The 22,073-nt window shown below is 42.1% G+C and overlaps 1 protein-coding gene across 5 annotated transcripts in view; it reads left to right on the top strand.

Annotated features, from left to right (window-relative positions):
- Positions 1-22,073, top strand: part of sbf1 (SET binding factor 1) — a 56,638-nt gene that overhangs the window by 17,907 nt on the left and 16,658 nt on the right. For 2 of the 5 annotated variants that reach the window (XM_027151847.2, XM_027151850.2), the window contains exons 2-23: positions 487-572; positions 1,013-1,150; positions 2,443-2,568; positions 2,695-2,805; positions 4,470-4,523; positions 6,854-6,883; positions 9,073-9,178; positions 10,402-10,534; positions 11,216-11,324; positions 11,742-11,855; positions 14,890-14,967; positions 15,347-15,460; positions 15,549-15,677; positions 15,771-15,869; positions 15,966-16,176; positions 17,261-17,373; positions 17,460-17,609; positions 17,795-17,863; positions 18,972-19,124; positions 19,873-20,135; positions 20,648-20,820; positions 21,245-21,318. In XM_027151847.2, coding sequence (XP_027007648.2) covers positions 487-572; positions 1,013-1,150; positions 2,443-2,568; positions 2,695-2,805; positions 4,470-4,523; positions 6,854-6,883; positions 9,073-9,178; positions 10,402-10,534; positions 11,216-11,324; positions 11,742-11,855; positions 14,890-14,967; positions 15,347-15,460; positions 15,549-15,677; positions 15,771-15,869; positions 15,966-16,176; positions 17,261-17,373; positions 17,460-17,609; positions 17,795-17,863; positions 18,972-19,124; positions 19,873-20,135; positions 20,648-20,820; positions 21,245-21,318 — 2,633 coding nt within the window. The remainder of the gene's footprint in view (positions 1-486; positions 573-1,012; positions 1,151-2,442; positions 2,569-2,694; positions 2,806-4,469; positions 4,524-6,853; positions 6,884-9,072; positions 9,179-10,401; positions 10,535-11,215; positions 11,325-11,741; positions 11,856-14,889; positions 14,968-15,346; positions 15,461-15,548; positions 15,678-15,770; positions 15,870-15,965; positions 16,177-17,260; positions 17,374-17,459; positions 17,610-17,794; positions 17,864-18,971; positions 19,125-19,872; positions 20,136-20,647; positions 20,821-21,244; positions 21,319-22,073) is intronic. The other 3 variants (XM_027151848.2, XM_027151849.2, XM_027151851.2) reach the window with 3 other exon arrangements.

The raw sequence follows: 22,073 nt of genomic DNA on the forward strand, positions 1-22,073 counted from the left end.
ACACACACACACACACACACACACACACACACACACACACACACAACAAACAGGGGAAAAAAGTGCTAGTTGAAGTGTTTCAGGAAGAGGTAGGCCTTCACCCATCGTTTTAAAGATAGCAGTGACTCATCTAGGGGAAATTCATTCCACCACCTATGCACCAGAAGAGAAACTAATTTCTTGCTATATAGTTACCTTTTACTCTGAGAGATGGTGGGACCAGTCGAGCAATGCTGGTAGATCTGAATGATGAAGATAAGTTGTAAGCGTGTTTCCATAAAATATAACTCTAGCCACTGTCATGGTTTACATGCGTCAGGGTGAAAGAGGGAAACCTGATGACGTCACAATCTCGCTGCTGTTACCACTTGACATCTGTCCTAGTGTCCTAGTGTCTATAGATGGGCCAGCATTGTTTTTTTGCTGTACTAGATAAAGCACTTTGAGCATCTGCCTGACTGTGTGTGTGTGTGTGTGCGCGTACAGGGGGAAGTGAAGGTCAAGGCCGGATAATCCAGCGATTCCCGGAGAAGGACTGGGAAGATAACCCCTTTCCCCAAGGCATCGAGCTGGTGAGTATACACACACACACACACACACACACACTTTCCCTGATTATACCACTGTAATGCTCTGTAAACACTTTTTAATGTAAGAGGGTGGACACGACATGATGATAACATGTCCTGCCACTGATACCGTATCACTATTATATATCATCACTAGTATCACTAGTATTTGTTTGCCATTTGCATTAGTGTGAGCACGGGAGGGGCACTTTGTTTTTGTCAACAGTGCTCTTAGTAAGAAAGTGTGAAAGCTAGTGCAAAATAAAGTGGGCGGAGCCATCAGAGGTGTTTGCAGGGTTTTTTTTTCTTCACACAATGAGAACGGCGCTAGACTGAGGTACCGTGATGTTGCTCGTGATTTCGCACGTGGCATGCAGCGTATTAGATTAGCCATTCATGTAATGTCTCCCTTTTCTTTTTTCTCTTGTCTGTGACTTTGTCAGTTCTGTCAGCCCAGCGGATGGCAGCTGGTTCCCGAGCAACAGCCTTCCTCCTTCTTCGTGGCCGTCCTCACAGACATCAACTCAGAACGCCATTACTGTGCCTGTTTCACGTTCTGGGAAACTGTAGATAACCCTCAGGTGAGAGTGAGTGAGAGAGAGAGAGTGTGAGTGAGTGAGAGAGAGTGTGAGTGAGTGAGAGAGAGTGTGAGTGAGTGAGAGAGAGAGAGTGTGAGTGAGAGAGAGAGAGTGTGAGTGAGTGAGAGAGAGGGAGTGAGCGAGAGAGGGAGTGAGCGAGAGAGGGAGAGTGAGAGAGTGAGCGAGAGTGAGCGAGAGTGAGCGAGAGTGAGCGAGAGTGAGCGAGAGTGAGCGAGAGTGAGCGAGAGTGAGCGAGAGTGAGAGAGAGTGAGAGAGTGAGCGAGAGTGAGAGAGTGAGAGAGTGAGAGAGTGAGTGAGAGTGAGCGAGCGAGAGAGTGAGCGAGCGAGAGAGAGAGTGAGCGAGAGAGAGAGTGAGCGAGAGAGAGAGTGAGCGAGAGAGAGAGAGCGAGCGAGAGAGAGAGAGAGAGCGAGAGAGAGAGAGAGAGAGTGAGTGAGAGAGAGAGTGAGCGAGAGAGAGAGTGAGCGAGAGAGAGAGAGTTAATGAGTGAGCACGAGCGAGTGAGTGAGAGAGAGATTTAGTGAGTGAGTGAGAGAGAGTTAGTGAGTGAGCAAGAGCGAGAGTGATTTAGTGAGTGAGTGAGAGAGAGTTAGTGAGTGAGCGAGCGAGAGTGAGTGAGCGAGCGAGAGTGAGTGAGCGAGCGAGAGTGAGTGAGCGAGCGAGAGTGAGTAAGTGAGAGCGAGCGAGAGTGAGTAAGTGAGAGCGAGCGAGTGAGTAAGTGAGAGCGAGCGAGTGAGCAAGTGAGAGCGAGCGAGTGAGCAAGTGAGAGCGAGCGAGTGAGCAAGTGAGAGCGAGTGAGTGAGCGAAAGATGACATAATAGGTAGAGAGAGAGAGACATGGACACAGAGACAGAGAGAGAAACAGGGAGTATGGACAAGAGAAAGAGAGACACTGAGACAGAAAGTGAATGAGCGAGATATGGCATAAGAGTTATAAACAGAGAGAGCAAGAAGAGACAGATGGACAGAGGCAATGAAAGTGAGAGAGATAATATCTGAAGTAGAGAGAGAAACAGACGGGGGGAATTTAGATAGGGACTTTTATAAATACACTAAGATTGAGAGAAAGAAAGAGACAGAAAATGAAAGAGAGAGAAGCAGCAATAGGAAATTGAGACCTTCAGACCTTGAAAATTTGTCTTACCTGTGTGCGTGCGCGTGTGTTTGTGTGTGTGTGTGTGTGTGTGTGTGTGTGTGTGTGTGTGTGTGTGTGTGTGTGTGTGTGTGTGTGTGTGTGTGTGTGTGTGTGTGTGTGTGTGTGTGTGTGTGTGTGTAGTTAAAGAAGGAAGAGCCCAGCGAGGCAGATGAGGATGAAAGCCCTGATCTTGTCCAGCCAGAACAGCTGTACGCCCCCAAGAGCCTGGTGCTGGTTTCCCGCCTGGACCACACTGAAGTGTTCAGGGTGAGCACACACACAGACACACACACACACACACACACACACACACACACACACAGAGACACACACACCCACACACACAGCGTTTTGTGACATGGAGCTGAGCTCTGACTGTGCCTCTCTGTACAGAATTGTCTGGGACTCATCTACACCGTGCACGTGGAGCACGCCAACGTTCCACTGGAAACAGTGATTGGGAATCTCCTGACCTGCGTGATTCCCATCGCTGGAGGATCTCAGGTGAGGCTTGAGTTTTAGACACACACACACACACACACACACACACGGACATTGTGTCTGTAAACACTTGTACTGTGTGTGTGTGTGTGTGTGTGTGTGTGTGTGTGTGTGTGTGTGTGTACTCGTAACATGTAGCTACACCAGCATGTGAATGGTGTTTCATGCTGCACAGCTGGACATCAGCTGGCAGATGCAGGAGATTGTTACTGTGCCGAAGAGACGAGTGCTGTGTCGTGTCTGCTTCTTTTCTTCTTTTTCACACTACCTTCAGACTCCATTTAGTGACAGTTTGAGAATTTCTAGCTCTGTGCAGAAGTATTTACCCCCTTATGCTCTCTCCATATTCAGCAGTGTTACAAATCGGAACTAATTTTCACAACGGGGGGGCAAATACTTCTGCACACATTTTTTGCTTGGTGCAGGTACAGCCTCCATCATTCGCTTCTCTCTTCTCTACATTTACTTCACAATTTCTCTTTATTTTCTTTCCTTTTTCCTCCACTGTATCTTCCTTCCTTTCTTCCAAGTAATTCCTCATTTAATTACTTACTCACTAAGATATTAACTAGGGTTGGGAACCGAAAACCGGTTCTTATTCAGAATTTTGACGTTTCCGTTCCAAACACGGTTCCGATGCGATGACGGGCAAAGCGCTGGGAGCGGTCACTTTAAATAGCCACGTCTTACCTCATGAATATTAATCGTTCACACTGTTTACAGTCCCGCAACCAAATTAATGCAGTTTACCCCAGAAATCAGTCAAACACGCTGCTGTGCTGAGGAACGCTTTGTGTTAAACATGTCTAAAAAAAAGGTCTAAAGTGTGGATTCATTTCCAAAGCTACAACAATAAAGCAAATCTACCCCCTCTGAGAGGGTTTTCTCCACAGCTGGAGATACAATAAGCCAGGAAAGGTCTCGTCTTCTCCCAGAGAAAGCAGACGCTAAAAATTCTGGATGTTAAATTTGATGTTGGATTTATTTAAATTTAAATTGATATAAATTGAAATGCTCTGTTTAAAATGTTTAAAGAGTGATTAATAAACACAAATGGAATTGTTTAAGTATTGTGCATTATTTTTCACATTTCTTTTATTGTGGAATCGGAATCAGAACCGGGAATCGTAAGGCAGAACTGGAACCGGAACCGGAAAATTTCTTTTGATACTCGGCCCTACTATTAACACATGCTCTCTTCTTCCCTTACAATGTTTGTTTGTGTTTGTTTCTTTCTTTCTTCCCATTATTTTTACACTGAGCTATCGAACATCTCTCTTTTCCTCTATTCCTAATTCCGTCTTCCTCTTACTCCTCCTTATGTCTTTCCTTACTTTCCATATTTCCTTAAACGTGTGTGTGTGTGTTTGTGTGTGTTATTGCACAGAGAGAGACTTTTACATCTTTTCATTTACTTTTATTCATAGAATGAAAACATTTTGGAAATGTTTTCTCTCTGTATTTGGTGAAAGCCTTGCGTCACTGTACTATAAGCCACGGTCATACTCCATAGTACATGTGTGTGTATACAGACCATGTTCTCATTAATATTGGCCCCCTCTGTTTCACCCATGACGTGTGTAAATGATCTCCTTTCCTCTCGTTGTGACTCATAATTAAAACTTTACTGGTGTGTGAAGTTTAAACCCTCCTCCTGTGTCTTACAGATAAACGATCCCCCAGTCTGTAGTTTATCTGACTGGCTGCTGGGTTGTTTTCAGGTAACAGCGACCTTTTATTCGCAGCTTTAGCCAATCACGATTATTATTCTGATTCTGTCTGTCGATAATCAATAAATATGATTTTCTGTTTTTTTGTCTTTCCCCCCACTCAACTTGCTCCAGTCACGTGACTCCTTTGCGTTCTCTCAGCGTTTCTGTTTCAGATTCAGTCGGTCAATCAAATATGGAATTTCTGATTTTTGCTTTTTGTGTGCTTTAATAAAAATGAGCTCAAAGCCCACCAGAGAGTACACCAGAGATGGGGGACTCGAGTCATATGCCTTGACTCGAGTCAGACTTAAGTCGCAGACTTGAGACTTACTTGACAAATATTAAAAAAAGACTCGAATTTGACTTGACATTAATGACTTGAGACTTGACTCGGACTTGAGTTAAATGACTCAGAGATGGGGGACTCGACTTGACTCGAGTCAGACTTAAGTCGCAAATTTGAGACTTGAGAATTGCTTGACAAATATTAAAAAAAGACTCGACTTGACTTTGACTTGATATTCATGACTTGAGACTTACTTGTGACTTGCACATGTGACTTACTCGCACCTCTGCTGTACACAGAGGACATTGATGACACACCCACTCACACACCCATCAACCATTTCCTCTAGGTGTGCCTAGCATTGTAGGTCACTACACACTACACCTTTACCTCACTGAGCAGATTCTGTTCGTGAACCGTTTCTCATCCTAGCATCAACGCTCAGTTGCTTTATATCCCCAGAGCCACTACTGAACCTGATGCACACAAATCTGACATCGATACGAATCGATTCTCCTCTGTAAACATTCCAACAAAGATTTCTTAAAGATTTTTTCCAACACAAATCCAGTAATGTATATCATCTCCTTCCTTAATGAATGGAAACTGTAAATTTGTGTAGTGCTGCTGCTGTAATCATAAATATTCCATAAGACACTTTGAGTAAACTCACTTCTTCCTGTCTATTGTTATTCATTGTTAGGGATCTCAATCCACATCCAAATTTCCATAAAGCTGCTTTGTGGCAATGTTAATAGTTCATTATATCTAAATGTCTAAAGCATGAGACACAAAGAGGCTAATCTGTTTAGTTGTAGGTGTATAAACTGACTTAATAAAGGGTTCAAAGCCATGTCTAAAAATATAGAAGCCTGTAAGAATCGTAGTCCGTGTTCAGGGCTGCTGCAAGGCGAGTTAGCAACCTATTGAGAGCTCGTATCTCGTTCCACACATCTGCCTTCACTCAGGGAAAAAAAAGAGCAGTTACTGATTGAGTCATATAAAGGAGAGATAAGTGAGTGAGATAAAATGGGGGAAAGGCTGTGTTTGTGTGTGATCGACAGAGAGATAGTGAGTATGTTTGTGAGAGGAGGAGACAGAAAGAATAAAAGAAAGTGAAAGAGAGATGTGACTCAGCGAATCTGTCAAAATTCTCCTTTGTGATTCTCAGCTTTTCTCCGGCCAGAGCTGAAACTTTTAGAGATCGTCTTCTGGACGTTTTCCCAAACTTCTGAACGTCGCTGGTTTACCGAAAGCTCATTTTTACTTGAAACAACAAACAGCAGTTCTCGTGCGATCGTGAAGAGTCGTACAGCTCACAGAGTTAAACCATTTATATTTAAGGAATAAAACATTACCTAATGTTACAACCTGAAATATTAACTGAAATCTATTACAAACGCACTTACAGTGTTTGTGCTCTTATATCACAGCAGTTTTCAAGTGATTGCTATTTTAAATTTATTTCTAAAAGATTGTACTGTTTAGTCCTTCATTTAATCACGTGGAACATCCGCAGAAAAAGTTACCCTTGTTAACCTGCTCTAACGTAAGCGATAACAGCTTATGTTATAGCAGATACATCATAATGTTCTCGAAGGTCATCTATAAAATACAAAATGCTAATTTTCACGTCACAAAGAAACCAGAATTCGCAAACTAAAGACTTTACTGTGGTGGAAATCTTTACTAAAAGTGGAGACTCCTTCAAAAAATGTTTCTTCCCTAACCTGTCATATATATTTTAGAACATGAATTTTGACTAATCAGGTTCGGCTGTGCATCACCAGTGTGGCATTAAAAAACAACAACATAGAATTAACGATTGATTCAACAGAATTTTTTCATTACGATTCCCATCTCGACTCGTTTGAACGTCACGTCATATCTGTTTGCTTTTCTTTGCCATTTGTAATGTCATGTTGGTATTTCTCTTAGTTTGTTTCAGTTAAAGCCTGGTGTATCTAACCCCTGTGCTTTCCTGTGGTGTTTTGCGGTGCGTGTGTGTGTATGTTGTATGTGCGATGTGTGTACACCTGTTTCACTAATCTAGCCAGGCGAGGAAGACCGAGAGGACAGCCTGGTACGACCAGTTTGCTTGTTTTTAGCTCTTTCTCTCACTGCCAGTGCTGCTGCCTCTCTCAGGCTTTCACTCCTTCTGATTAAAAGGCACCCTCGGCATTTCAGGAACCTATCAGATCTCTTCACATGACATGTAGGGGATCTGGAGAACGTCTCAATATTCACTGTGTCCTTGCTGTGGCGTTGCGTGCATGTGCTGCTGCTAGCAAACTGCTCATAGCCACAACAGCCACAATTCTGCTACACTTTGTGTGTGTGTGTGTGTGTGTGTGTGTGTTTGGTTTGTTTAGTTTATGTCTCGCTGTCTAATGGTCACATATTTAAGTATTAGACTAAATGGAAAGTATAATCCCAGTATCATAAAATGTTACCATAAACTTTTCCCCATGTTTATTTCTATATTAACATTTTTAGACATTTTTATTTCACCTTCTTCTAGATAAACAGCTAAAGTTATCATACGCTCCAAAACATGATATTTAAATGGGTGACATTTAGCTTCTTCTTCTTTTTTTTTTTTAACCACAGCACACACAAAGCTCACATTCTCCCTCTTAAATAAGAGACGTTTTCAGTTTCTTTCAACAAAGAAAAAACAAACAAGCAAATTAACAAACAAACAAAACCTATTCATGGAGCTCAGCTGCTAACTGAATAAGTACTGTGGTGGTTTGGGTGTCAGTGCTGGTGGAAATGACTCAGGTAGCTAATATTTGTTGTATATTTTTATATTGGTTTATTGTAAATCATCATTAATAATAATTATCATCATAATAATTCATATCTGAGTGTAACTACTGAAATCTCATGTATCTAAACAGAGCTAGTTTACAAACTAGCCATCCAGCTAATTCCTTCAGCAAATATTAGCCATGATTTATTATACTATATATTTTGTAAGTTTTTTTATTTAAATAAATATTTTTTTGAGGTAAAAATATCTGCAAAATGAATACATTTTAATGTAAAAAAGGAATATATTCGTTTAAATTGTAAATCCGCTATTGAAATCTGCTCTATTGTGTGCTTGTTAGCGAGTGGTTTAGCAAAAGTACCTCAGTTAATGCTATATTTTCACACATTTGCCTGCTGTTATGTATGTAAGTAAAGTAAGTAAATAAATAGCACACAGAATGTTTCTACTACTGGAGATTTACTAAAATCCAACTCAAATCTACTTCAACTTTAGCTAGATTAATGCTAATGCTAATACATTAGGCTATTTGGTATTGAGTGCAATACTTCTGTATCTTAGTAGAATTGTAATGAGGGTGAATTAGGGCTTTATTTGTGTTTTGAATTCAATACTAATTTCAGATTGAAATCAAGGACGTTTGAGAAGCGAGCTCCGAGTAAAATCTAAAACCCTTACACTTTTTTTTTAATTGACTTCTGTAGCTTTATTCGGGCAAAAGCAAAGAACGTGATCATCCTAGTAGAAGACGATGGCGATGAAACTTGGGTTTTTACGTCACGTCTTGCTGTTCTGAAACTTGGTGAACTTTCTGGTGCTTTCTGAAGTTTGTACTGAGACTGTTTCAGTTTGAGCAGATTTCCTGAAGCGTAAACAACTTAATATTCATATCAGAACAGAAGAGGATTGCGGTTTGAATTATTTCATGGCATGCATCTGGGCCATAGCATGATATAAAGAAATAAAGAAATAAAATAATTAAATAAATAAAAATATATTCACAATATATTCATTCATTTATCATAATATTAATACACTGATTTAAATATGGATATTATTTGTTTTCTTTTGGCACCATCGGTGCTGTGTAGTTATTTTGTATAGCAATATTATTTACCTTTATGTAAAACTCCTGCTTTTTTTTTCCTTTAAAGCTTAATAATGAAAGCTTAATAATCTGTGTTGTTGGAACGTAAACTAATCTTGCATGGACCTGCTTTGTGATGAAGATCGTAATACAGAAATGATGCTGCTTGTGTATTTCATGCTTCAGAACAGATTGCTGATGATAATCAATGATTGGCATGACATGCAATGTGTAGCATAGCTGCTAACCCCCCCACTGTGCTCACACAATCACACACACACACACACACTAACCTGGAGCTCATGGACCTGTGCTGTCACAGACCTGTGAAACCTCATATGCTGATGCACGTTTCTCATTTGCTGTTTTTCTCTCCTTCTGTTATCTGTATACGGCTTCCTCCGTGAAGAGGACCATCACCTTGGGTGCTGGAGACAGGCAGGTGATCCAGACCCCCATTAATGACTCACTTCCTGTGAGCGGCAGCAGCGTGGCCCAGCTTTTCAGGCAGCTCGGTAAGATCGTCTGCACCCACGTCATGAATTCTGCATGCACAAAAGTGACGTAAGGAATTGTGAAATAGACCAAAACATGCGATAAGTGATGATTCGTGATCATAATCAGGCACTGCACCTTTACTGCTTAAATTCTTGATGATTTTTTTTTTTTAAAAGAGTGAAGCAATGACATGCATGCTTTAGATCGGGGTATCCAATACTTTCTGCAAAGATTCCACTCAAGCAGCTCCTACGCCTGATTCAATCAATGTTTAATCAGTTGATCTTGACTTTCAGTAGACTTTGGCATGGTTTCTACTTAGGTGGAATGCACACTCACAGCCACGCCAGCCCTTTCTGTACACCCCTGCTTTAGAGAAACATATGTGCAAAACGTTAAGCTAAGCTGAATAGGTTATGACTAATATAAGGAGTAGCATTTGTTTCTGTGGCTTCTTCAGTTGACCGGAATTGTGCTATACTGAGCACATCTACTCATCTATCTTTTTTTTTTTTAAAAAGACATCCACGTGTACAATAAACCATGGCGCTGTACTGTAATTGAGGTGTTTGGCTTTATTAGGAACATTAACACCATCATGCAGTTATCTAATCGACCGATCGTGTGGTAGCAGCACTACGAATAAAATCATGCAAATACACAGCAAAAGCTTCAATGAACGTTCACATCCTATATCAGCATGAAGAAAAAGTCTGAGCTCTGTGACTTAAAAGGTGACTTGGATTTTGGTACCTCATGGTTGGTTCCCCTGCTGATTTTCACACATAACACTTTTATACAGAATGGTGTAAATACGAATAACGGTTCTGCTGCATTCATTTACATTTAAGACTTTATGTCTTGAGCTTGTGTACAAAAATAACTTACAGTTGAGTCGAGCACATACAGACATTTATACGATACGTGATACATACAAAGATGTACTGTCTGATTTAATCGCTACTACTGGTTGCCATGGAAACCAGTTTATCAGCAGGTGGTAGGACTACCATTCAAATCTCTTGTTTTTGGAAACAGGACAACATATCAGTCACCTCACATCATATTTCTGAGGCAGTCGCATTAGTACGTCCATCGAGTTCGATAGCGAGAACGTCCATCGAGATCGAGGTTTTTAAATTAAAGTAGGAACAAATCAGAGCTTCAGATGGAGAACGCAGTCATGGTGCATTCAGTTTCTGTTGACTAAACATCCTTCACATTTGTTGTTTCTCTGCAGGGATTGTGAATGTTCTCTATCTTTTCTGTGCCACTCTAACGGAGCACAAGATCCTCTTCCTGTCCAAAAGCTACCAGCGGCTCACTGACTCCTGCCGAGCTCTGCTGGCCATCATGTTCCCTCTCAAATACAGGTGTGTGTTTTTGTGTGTATATGTATGTGTGTGTATGATGTGTGTGTGTGTGTATGCGTGGTGTATTTGTGTGTATGTGTATGGTGTGTATATGTGTGTGCGTGGTGTGTATGTGTGCGTGGTGTGTATGTGTGTGTGTGTGTGTGTGTATGTATATATATATATATATATGTGTGTGTGTGTGTGTGTGTGTGTGTGTGTGTGTGTGTGTGTGTGTGTGTGTGTGTGTGTGTGTGTGTGTATCTACCTACCTATCTATATATATACCTCATTTGCACATGTTTGGGTGGGATTATATATGATGTCTGTGTGTGTGAGTGTCTGTGTGTCTGTACGGGAATCTCTTATCTCTGGATTTGGACAGATTTTTGGGTCACTTCTCAAAGTAAAAGTTTAGCTTTTGTTTGCTTGCCAGGAAAAAAAATCCCACATTCATAATACTTGGCATCAGATATCATTCTTTTCTGGTAGTTTGGGAATTTCCACAGTTTTACAATATATATTGACACTTCTGTGGCACTTCCAAGTCATAATGAAACAAATTGTATTTTAAATTTAACCTCACTACTTTCTGTTTTGTATTTATCATGCAGTTTATCAGGGCTGGATGATGGTGATGATGATGATGTGCTAAGATTCTTGTGTTGATAATGAAAGTCTAATCATTGTTCTCCCTCTCAGCTTCACCTATGTCCCCATCCTCCCCGGGAAGCTCCTGGAAGTCCTCAGCACTCCAACGCCCTTCATCATTGGAGTCAACTCCTTCTTTCGCTCAGAGACTCAGGAGCTGGTATGATGCTCCTTCTCCTGCCATGTGTCTAATATACCTACTCACTTCCTTATTAATTAGTGCTGTAGCTGTCTTAGTCTGATCAGCACTAATACATGTGTAGTGACCATATAGTCAGCACTAAGCATGTTTGTTTAAACCCTCAAACTGTGATAAAAATGTACAGTATATCACTCTGGATAATAGTGTTTGGCAAATTATTAATTGTATGTGTGTCTGTCTGTGTGTGTGTGTCTGTGTCTGTCTGTCTTTGTGTCTGTCTGTCTGTCTGTCTGTGTGTCTGTCTGTCTTTGTGTCTGTCTGTCTGTCTGTGTTTGTGTGTGTGTGTGTGTGTGTGTGTGTGTGTGTGTGTCTGTCTGTGTTTGTGTGTCTGTCTGTTTCATCTTGTCTGTGTGTGTGTCTGTGTGGTTTGTCCAGTTGGACGTGATCATTGCAGATCTGGACGGAGGCACCGTAACCATCCCGGAGTGTGTCCACATATCTCTGCTGCCTGAGCCTCTTCTGCAGCACACACAGACAGTCCTCTCCATGGTAACACACCCCTTACAACATCACTTCTCCAACACACAAACTCAGAGTGTCTAGAAAAGCACACGCTGTCTCACTTTATCACAGCTCCAAACAACACCATGCAAAACAATGACCCTCTGAAGCAGAAGCTCAACACAATCTAGTTACATGTTCATGCATTTCATTTGTTATTCATAAGCAATGTTTATACTTTGATTAGGTCTCTTAACGCCGGGGGTCTCATTCTGGCAGTGTGCTTGTACTCTGCACTCGGGCCTTGAGTTTGTTCTGTAAGCATTAGTTAAAATTTGTTAGATGTAACACACACTTATACACATTTAATTATTTGATCCTGGTTTCGATTATTAGACTTTCACAGAAAGATGAAATACTTTCTTGTAACGTTTATCTCCATGTTGAGGCATTGTGCCAACAACAATCATACCCCACGGCACGTGACTCGGCTCTTCCTCCTTTTTAGAGTTTACTGGAAAGAGATTTTATAGTTTATAGTAGTGTCATAACATCCACTATCAGTTTTAGGTGCATGAACAAACAAGGAACAGTAGCAGGAGAGGGTTCCTGGAAGAATGAATGAGACCATGTTTATTTTACCGCCTTAAAGCCAAAACTCTACAGATAATAATATTTTTTCTGATGTTTGTCTGAATAAAACTAATGTTTTATTATAATAATAATAATAATAATAATAATAATAATAATAATAATAATAATAATAATAATAAACTTTTTACTTGTAATATATTAAATGTATTCTGTGTGCATCTTAAAATATAGAAAGAAAAAAAACATTTCTGGTTATAAAGGTTATAAAGTATAAAGTTTTTTTTTCTTTAGAAAATGTCAAAAACCAAAAACTATTTGTAAGGATTATCAGCAACTGATTTTCCTTGTCATGTGTAGTGTCTTACTTTACTTCCAGATTAAAGCTGCATTCACACATAAAATGATTAATGCCGTGAGTCTCCGGTCACTGTGCTAGGAAGTAGCTAGTGGGCGGTCCTATTAATGGTTGCCATGGTAATAACGTTTCTCAGTGGGTGCAGCAGTTAGCATTTCAGTTTTCTTTTTGCCGCTAAAAGGAAACATTCTAGATGGAGATTTGTTGGATCACGTGCATTCTACTTCTACCGTCATTTGCACGAGGCTTAGCTTTGTTCAGTTTTGTCACATCGCTGGACACGCCCACATCTAGTCGCCACCGGTTACCATCACTCGTTGCTGTGTGTGTGAAAGTAGCATTCGATTATTTCTGCTTGGATTGTAAATAACTAGCTGTTGTTCATTGTGGATATTTAGAAATGTTTCAGTTTCATCTTTCTCAGAAATCTCACCAGTGGCATTGAATGGGTTCTGATTGTCAGGTCTAAAAGCCCTGCAGGTTTACAGTAAAAAGATTAAACAGTTTTGCATACTCAGTGTCAAGACACCAATGGGAAGGAGTTAGCTTACGCAAGCGGGTTTTTCCTTTGTGAATCAGAACGTGTTGTGGTGTCGGGAATAGACTTTGGTCTCATTTGGAGGGAATGATCCGCTTTCATGTGCCAGTTAAGTGCCGTAATTGGAGCTTTTACTGAAAACGCACTGTCTGTGGTCAGAGAAAGTGAAAGGAGGAAAATAAAGAAGGGCTGAGTGCCATTAGAGATTAGAATAAGAGGGTGCGTGTGTGTATGCGCGTTTGTGTGTGTGAAACAGGGAGAGAGAAAGAGAAAGTGTGTGTCTGTGCCTGTGCCTGTGTGTGTCTGTGCCTGTGTGTGTGTCTGTGTGCGGGTCTGTGCCTGTGTGTGCGGGTCTGTGCCTGTGTGTGCGGGTCTGTGCCTGTGTGTGCGGGTCTGTGCCTGTGTGTGCGGGTCTGTGCCTGTGTGTGCGGGTCTGTGCCTGTGTGTGCGGGTCTGTGCCTGTGTGTGCGGGTCTGTGCCTGTGTGTGCGGGTCTGTGCCTGTGTGTGCGGGTCTGTGCCTGTGTGTGCGGGTCTGTGCCTGTGTGTGCGGGTCTGTGCCTGTGTGTGCGGGTCTGTGCCTGTGTGTGCGGGTCTGTGCTTGTGTGTGCGTGTCTGTGCCTGTGTCTGTGCCTGTGTGTGTCTGTGCCTGTGTGTGTGTGTCTGTGCCTGTGTGTGTGTCTGTGCCTGTGTGTGTGTCTGTGCCTGCGTGTGTGTCTGTGCCTGCGTGTGTGTCTGTGCCTGCGTGTGTGTCTGTGCCTGCGTGTGTGTCTATGCCTGCGTGTGTGCCTGTGCGTGTGTGTCTGTGCCTCTGTGTGTGTGTGTCTATGCCTGTGCCTGTGTGTGTCTGTGCCTGTGTGTGTCGGTGCCTGTGTGTGTGTCGGTGCCTGTGTGTGTGTCGGTGCCTGTGTGTGTGTCGGTGCTTGTGTGTGTGTCGGTGCCTGTGTGTGTGTCGGTGCCTGTGTGTGTGTGTGTGTGTCGGTGCCTGTGTGTGTGTCGGTGCCTGTGTGTGTGTCGGTGCCTGTGTGTGTGTCGGTGCCTGTGTGTGTGTGTGAATGTGTATAGCAGAACAGTGGTCTGTTTTCTCTCTCAGTAAATCACTCTGGAAGGAATCACTGTATTGCTATTTCTCTCTCTCTCTCTCTCTCTCTCTCTCTCTTTTCTCTCCCTCTCTATCTCTCTCTCTCTCTCTAACAAATCCTTGTAAACTACTTATGGTTGTGATTGTGGTTTAGTCATTTCTATGGTCTACAACTGCTGAACAGCATCCTAAAGCAGAACAAGGGCTATGAACAAAGACAACACACATCAATCACACGGTTTCCCTTTGTTTCTATGGAAACGGCTTACAGAATTTTGTCTTTCTAACAAATTCCCTATAGTTTTCATTTCAGACACTTGTCATGTCTAAATGTTGTGTAAACAGTATTCTTGAGCGAGGTTATTTTATTAATGAACCCACACTGATGCATATGTCCATTAGACGTCATTTTCATTATATTTGGTGTGTGTGTGTGTGTGTGTGTGTGTGTGTGTGTGTGTGTGTGTGTGTGTGTGTGTGTGTGTGTGTGTGTGTGTTTGTGTTTTTGTTGTATAGGTGTTAGACCCGGAGCTGGCGGTGGCAGATCACGCCTTCCCTCCGTCATCTACACAGCCTTCGCCTCCGAAGATTCAGGTACAGCTTCTCACATCAGCATCCTAGTTCACTACTTAGGGTACTGAATAGTCAGCCTGGCCATTTTAAGTGCTCTCTCTCTCTCTCTCTCTCTCTCTCTCTCTCTCTCTCTTACTTTCTCTCTCTCACTTTCTTTCTTTCTTTCTCTCTCTCTTTCTCTCTCTGTGTGTGTGTGTGTGTGTGTGTGTGTGTGTGTTTCACAATTGCTGAATCATTCTATTACACTGGAAATGTCCTTCCCTGTCAAAAAAAATACCCACAATGCACCACAACAATTACACCTTCGTATATGGCTTGTTATTCTTGTGGCTCTCAAATGATCACTTACGTTTTTGCATTTGTTGTAACTGACAGAGAAACTGTCTTTCTTGTCTTGTAGGATAAAGAGATCCGTGCCGTGTTCCTGTGGCTCTTTGCACAGCTCTTCCTGGGATATCGCTGGTGTCTACATATCATCCGTATTCACCCAGAGCCTGTCATTCGCTTCCATAAGGTACTCCTGCGTCCGCTTTCTCCGCTACTTATTACAGCGTATGATTCACTGTAAGTTTTATTTTACTAATGTTTTTTTTTTCTCCCAGGCTGCCTTCCTAGGCCAGCGATCTCTCTCTGAGGATGACTTCCTGATGAAGGTGCTGGACGGCATGGCGTTTGCGCGGTTCGTGTCAGAGAGAGGCTCGCCGTACAGACCCACAGATCTATTTGATGATGTGAGTTTCTGACTGAACGATTTAATGAGCCGACATGATTTTTGTTTTTGACATTCTTCTTCTTTTCCTTCTTCTTCCTCGCCCCTTGTGTAGCTCATTGCCAACCAGGTGGAGAGAATCCGCCAGGAGCAGAACGACGTACACAAAGTGTGGAACCATGTCAAGGAGCTGGCCGAGCAGCTCTTCAAAAACGTACACCTTCATTTTCATCCTAAGCTTTTGTCACTTCTATAACACTTTGTTATCCTGTTCTCTAATGGAATGTTACAATATTCTTCTCTCTCTCAGGAGAACCCATATCCTGCTGTAGCCATGCACAAAACCCAGCGGCCAGTGGAAAGCCCTCATTGTCAGCCTCCTGTCTCCCGGTCCCCCTTCCCGCACCTGGACGAGGTCTCTGTGCAGCTGTTCATCGATCACGCAGCTGCTAAGCTCAGAACGGCTCCTCCTGTGGTCAAATCTGAGCTGAAGGAGATGGTGCCCTCAGGACCTCCACTGGGTGAGTGTGAGCACCGGATAAGCCTCCATGTTACACTAATTCATTCAGACTCACCCCAAACTCACCTCAGCTCACCCCAAACTCACCCCAGCTGACTCTGACACCTCAAACTCACCTCACCTTACCTTAATCTTGCCCAAACTGACTCTGACTCACCCCAAACTCACCTCAGCTTACCCTAAACTCACACCAACTGACTCTGACTCACCCCAAACTCACACTCGGTTAACTCTGACTCACCCCAGCTCACCTCAGCTAAAGCCAACTGACCTTGAATCGCCTCAGCTCAACCCAACACCTCCCAGTTCACCTCAGCTCACCTCAACTAACTCCAACTCACCTCAGCTCACCTCAACTAACTCCAACTCACCTCAGCTCACCTCAACTAACCCCAACTCACCTCAGCTCACCCTAACTGATCCCAACTCCTCCCAGTTCACCTCAGCTCACCTCAACTAACCCCAACTCACCTTGGCTCACCTCAACTAACCCCAGCTTTCCTCACACCATCCTTTTCACATACCCAGGTTCTCCATCTGTCCACATAGTCAGTGTGCAGCACTGCATCACTAAAGTTTATTTATTTATACTCAACAGGGGCCTGTTTTTTCTTTCAATACGTTAGAGGATGTGTACGATAAAGTTAAGAACAAATGTAGGCTCTACAGCAGAATTTGCAGTGTAATTATGCTTAAAGCATTAGCGCATTACACAGCTGAAGTTTTCTCAATGCGGTCGCATCTCATGTGCCAAGAAACAGAGTGTGATTTAGGGTGTGACAGAAGGGAGGAGGTTGGAAGTCACAACTGGAAGGAATGAGAAAAACTGGATCTGGATCTGGATAAAAATCAGCTGAGCGAGTATTAGACAGAAATTGTCCTTTGCCACAGACCGAGAAAAAGACGGCTTATACTTTCAGTTAGTAAAAAAAACCTTAGTGTTCCATTTGAGCTGATATGACCCTTCTAATATCCATACACTAGATTATAGAGATTAAAAAGCCTAGTATATGTGCATAGTGTGTCATTTGGGATGCAAAATGAAATTGTTAAATTGTTCTGTTCTCTTCTCGTCCTGTCCTCAGCTGATAATGCCGACAGAAACGGCAGTGTACTATTGAACAGTGCCCGAAGACTGGAGGTAGTCAGGAACTGCATCACATACATATTCGACAACAAGCTGCTGGAAGCCAAGAAGGTACATGCAGGAAGTTTATATCATAACAGCTTTAGTGAGACTTTTCAGTCCTTTCTGACATATTTTTTGTGTGTGTGTGTGTGTAGTTGATGCCTGCAGTGTTGCGGGCATTGAAAGGGCGTGCAGCTCGCCTGTGTTTGACTCAGGAGCTGAACCAGCATGTGCTACAGAACAGAGCTGTGCTGGATGACCAGCAGTTTGACTACATTGTGCGCATGATGAACTGCACACTGCAGGTACTAAATGTAATCCAGTTAGATATAAAACCTCAGGCTGTCTGTTATCTAGACATGTCTGAGTGACAGATTCAATTAATGAATCAGATCTAACCTTGTGTGTGTGTGTGTGTGTGTGTGTGTGTGTGTGTGTGTGTGTGTGTGTGTGTGTGTGTGTGTGTGTGTGTGTGTGTGTGTGTGTGCAGGACTGCTCTCACATGGATGAACATGGCATTGCAGCAGCTCTCCTGCCTCTGGTCACTGCTTTCTGCCGGGTATGTGTCTCACTCCACAACAACACAACCTCACGACTCAGACTCAGGTCTTCTTCAGGAATCTCAGTTCAGACGTGTGACTTCACGACTGAGCAGCAGTCACACAGATTGTCTCCTCCTGCTGTCCTCCACAGGATGAAGTCACAATCCTGCTGTGATGGGATTCAGAAGGGAACATAGTGTTACTGTGAGCTAGTGATGAAGTGACTAAAAAAACCTTATCAGAAAACAAGATTCTACCATTTAATAATGACCACTGTGGATTATATCTTGTAGCTTATTATATCAAGTCTTTTATTTCTTCCTAACATTGATACCCCAATATTCCCTTTGATCCTTCAACCTTTTCTTTTTTATTCCAATGCCCCTTTCTTTTCTAACTTTCTTCATCTCTTTACTACTTCATCCATCTCTTTCTTTCTTTCTTTCTTTCTTTCTCCAACCCTCTCTTTTTTCCTCCTCCGCTTCTTTTCTCTCACCTTTAACTCTCTTTTTTTATTCTTCCTCCATCTTATCTTTATATATATATATATATATATATATATATATATATATATATATATATATATATATATATATATATATATATAAAAGAGGGGGGGGGATATTTTTTTATTCCTCCTTTTATTCTTGCTTGCTTTCTTTCTTTCCTTTTTTCTTTTTCTTTTCTCCTTCCTCCTGAATCCATTACAGTGCAGTCCTTCCTCTAGTACAGCAGTTCTCATCGTGTGTCTGTGGATTTTTGGAGCCTCACCGTATTAAAGGTCTCTGTCCCTTTAAGAAAAGTGTGCACGTGGCTGTTATGGTGTCAATCTGAGCAAGTCACCAAAAGCTTTCCAGCCCTGTAACTTAACTGTCTGAGAACACGTTCTGTAAGTGTGTGTGTGTGTGTGTGTGTGTGTGTGTGTGGGGGGGGGGGGGGTGTTCAGGCCAGTATTAGCTACTTTTTTTTAGTCATACCAGAAACCACAGTTTATTCACCCCAAAACCCCCATCCTTACATCCTGGTCTCTTCAACTGAGTCAGCAGCTTTGCTCTGTCTGTAACTTGTCAAGCATCTGTTTCTAATTGTGTCTATATACTGTATGTGTGTGTGTGTGCGTTACAGAAACTTGGAGGAGGCATCACTCAGTTTGCCTACAGCTGTGTGCAGGAGCACTTGGTGTGGACCAACATGCAGTTTTGGGAGGCCATGTTTTACAGCGACGTACAGAATCATATCAGAGCTCTGTATCTGGAGACAGAAGCCCAAACCACAGCAGTAAGAGCACACTGTCAGCTAAAAACATCATAAAATGATCTGCATAATAAGCAAACCCATAACAACATAACAACAACATTTTAAAAAAAAATATATATATATATACACACACTACACACACACACACACACACATATGTAAATAATAATAAAACCACTTTGCATTTATATATTATCTTTTTAAGACAAAACAGAGCTGCACTTTACAGATACACATTAATTCGATATAATAGCGAGTAGTTAGACAGAACATCAACAGGGTTTGAAAGACAAATTAGTTATACAAAAGTACTGAACTTGAGAATAGCTGTAGGAGTCGGGGTGAGTTTGCTGGCTCTAGAACAACAAACGCTTGTACTCGGCTCTGCACCTTAAGTAAAGTAACCTGCATGTGTGTTTTAACTGTTGACGACATCATTGGTTTCCACAGCACAAGTATAGCATGAGAAAGAGATGAGGTGTCTTATTCAGATATAGGAGAAGACAACAGTTAAAGAAGTTCAACCCAATGTACAAGAATGCAGATATATATATATATATATATATATATATATAAAATCGTATTGACCCGAGGTAGTTCGGATAAGCGGTAGAAAATGAGTGAGTGAGTGAGTCCAGAGCAAACATGCTGAGTGTGTTAATCACTCTACTTTTGTTAATACAGTAGCTTCAATAAACTCTATAGGATATCTAACTATGGATCTTTTTCTCTTTCCTTCTCTCTTTCTCTTTCTCTCTGCATATGCAAGGATGATGATGGTGGCAGCAGGCCGGAGCAGATCAGCGCTCTGGAGTTGGCGTCAGAGCAGACACGCCTGTGGCCCACGCTGAGTAAAGAGAGTCAGCAGGAGCGTGTTCAGAAGGAGGAGAGCACCGTGTTCAGCCAGGCCATTCACTACGCCAGCCGTATGAGCTACCTGCTGCTGCCGCTCGACACCAGCAAGAACCGGCTCCTGCGCACGACCGGCCTGGCCGAGGTGGAGAGCGTCAGTAACAGCTTTGTCACTAACAGGTGCGACCTCTGCAGCAGCAGAGAAATGAACCACATGCTGAATGATGCAGAACAGTTATAATCGGTATCATCATAAATGTGTGGTTACAAGAAAATAACACTTTACAGGAAACAATACTCTTACAGGAAAATAATCAGTTTCAGGTGGGTGACAGTAACTGAGCTTAGTGTTTGGGCTCATCGCACCACCAGCCCATTGATTTATGTGTTTTAGTCTTTATTTACTTTGAGATATGAGGCTCCTTCATCACACTCTATATGACTTACTGATATTCTCGAAAGCTTGCAAGCACACAGTTTTAAATCTTCAGACACACCAAAACAAATACAGATACTGCCAGCTCAGAATTACTGGAAAGGGACACGTGTCACACACACACACACATACACAAAATGTCTCACGTGGACTCAAAATCTTAATCATAACACACACAAAACCACACCTTTATCACTTGAGAACACTGAACCTGTCATGCTGACGTGTGTGTGTGCGTGCGTGCATGTGTGTGTAGCATCGCTGGCAGTATGGCCGGGAGCTACGATACAGAGAGTGGCTTCGAGGATGCCGAGAGCTCAGATGTGGCCAATTCAGTGGTGCGCTTCATCAACCGCTTTGTGGATAAAGTGTGCAATGAAAGTGGAGTGACCAACGAACACCTGAAGGCCCTTCACATCATGATCCCAGGTAGAGAAGAGACGGCACGGCTGTAGCCAATCACACAGCTTCTCACTTCCGCTCTTTAGAAAACCCCTATAAAAAACCTGCAGGAAATTTGTTCTCCTTTATTATTATTATTATTATTATTATTACTATTATTATATTTTCTTATGGACAAAAGTTTTTACGCAGTTTTATATTTTCTCTCACTATATTTTCTTGATAGTATACAATTTTTTTGTTTGTTTATTTAGTTTTGTTATTTATTGTGTATGTTAATTTTATTTATTTATTTTTACATTTTTAAGCTCCTGAATCAGTCACTTTTTTACAGTATGTAACCACGAGTACAAGCCATTTCATCTTTGCACGCTCAGATGCATCAGCAGCCATCGGATCCTTTAGAAGTTTGTAACTTTGCCTTGTTCACTCTGGGTTTTTTTCTGCACAGACATTGTTCAGATGCACATTGAGACGTTGGATGCGGTTCACCGAGAGAGCAAGAGGCTGCCTCCTATCCAAAAGGTAACCAACTCAATATTTTACATTGGGCTGGATGCCACAGACATGCTAGTATCCCAGGCAGGCCCACCTCCGCCCACGCTCACGCCCACGCCCACACCCAACTATAGCAACCCCACCACCACAGAGTCAGAGTGCCACAGCAGGTACGTGTGTGTGACGGCACAGTGAGTGGTGCATGCTGGGTTTCAACAACCTTTCATCCTTCTCTCACTCTCGCACACTGCTGGAATGAACATAACAACAAATCTAATCCAATCTTTTGCAACTCAGGGATTTAAAAAAAAAAAAACACTAATCCTTGTGTATAAGGAAGTGGATTGTGGCTGGAATCCACCTTCCTCCTGAAGACACAACCCTGGCTGTGATTATTCACTTACGTCTTATCTTTCCAGATACTACAAGCAGTATATTGTATATTGGTTTTGGTATAAGCTCAAGATTTTCTGAAAATGTTATGGACAAGGAAGGTATTTCCTCGATAAACTACTTCATAATTTGCACTATTCATTGAATTAATCTATTTAACTATCTAACCGTTTCCAAACATCTTTTACAAAGCAAAGAAAAGCCGGATTTTGTTTCCTTTTAGCATTATTCGTGCAGCAAAGACGGTAAAACAAGCTGCACTTTAGTTAACAGCCGTACAGATGATATCGTTACCTACACTGTTAGCAACAAATGTTGTTAAAACAAAAGGTGCAGTTCAGAGTTTAACCACTAAGCCACGACATCCCCTGAGTCTGTTTATCTTATTA

Source organism: Tachysurus fulvidraco, chromosome 19 (genome assembly GCF_022655615.1).
Source record: "Tachysurus fulvidraco isolate hzauxx_2018 chromosome 19, HZAU_PFXX_2.0, whole genome shotgun sequence".
Classification (NCBI taxonomy): domain Eukaryota; kingdom Metazoa; phylum Chordata; class Actinopteri; order Siluriformes; family Bagridae; genus Tachysurus; species Tachysurus fulvidraco.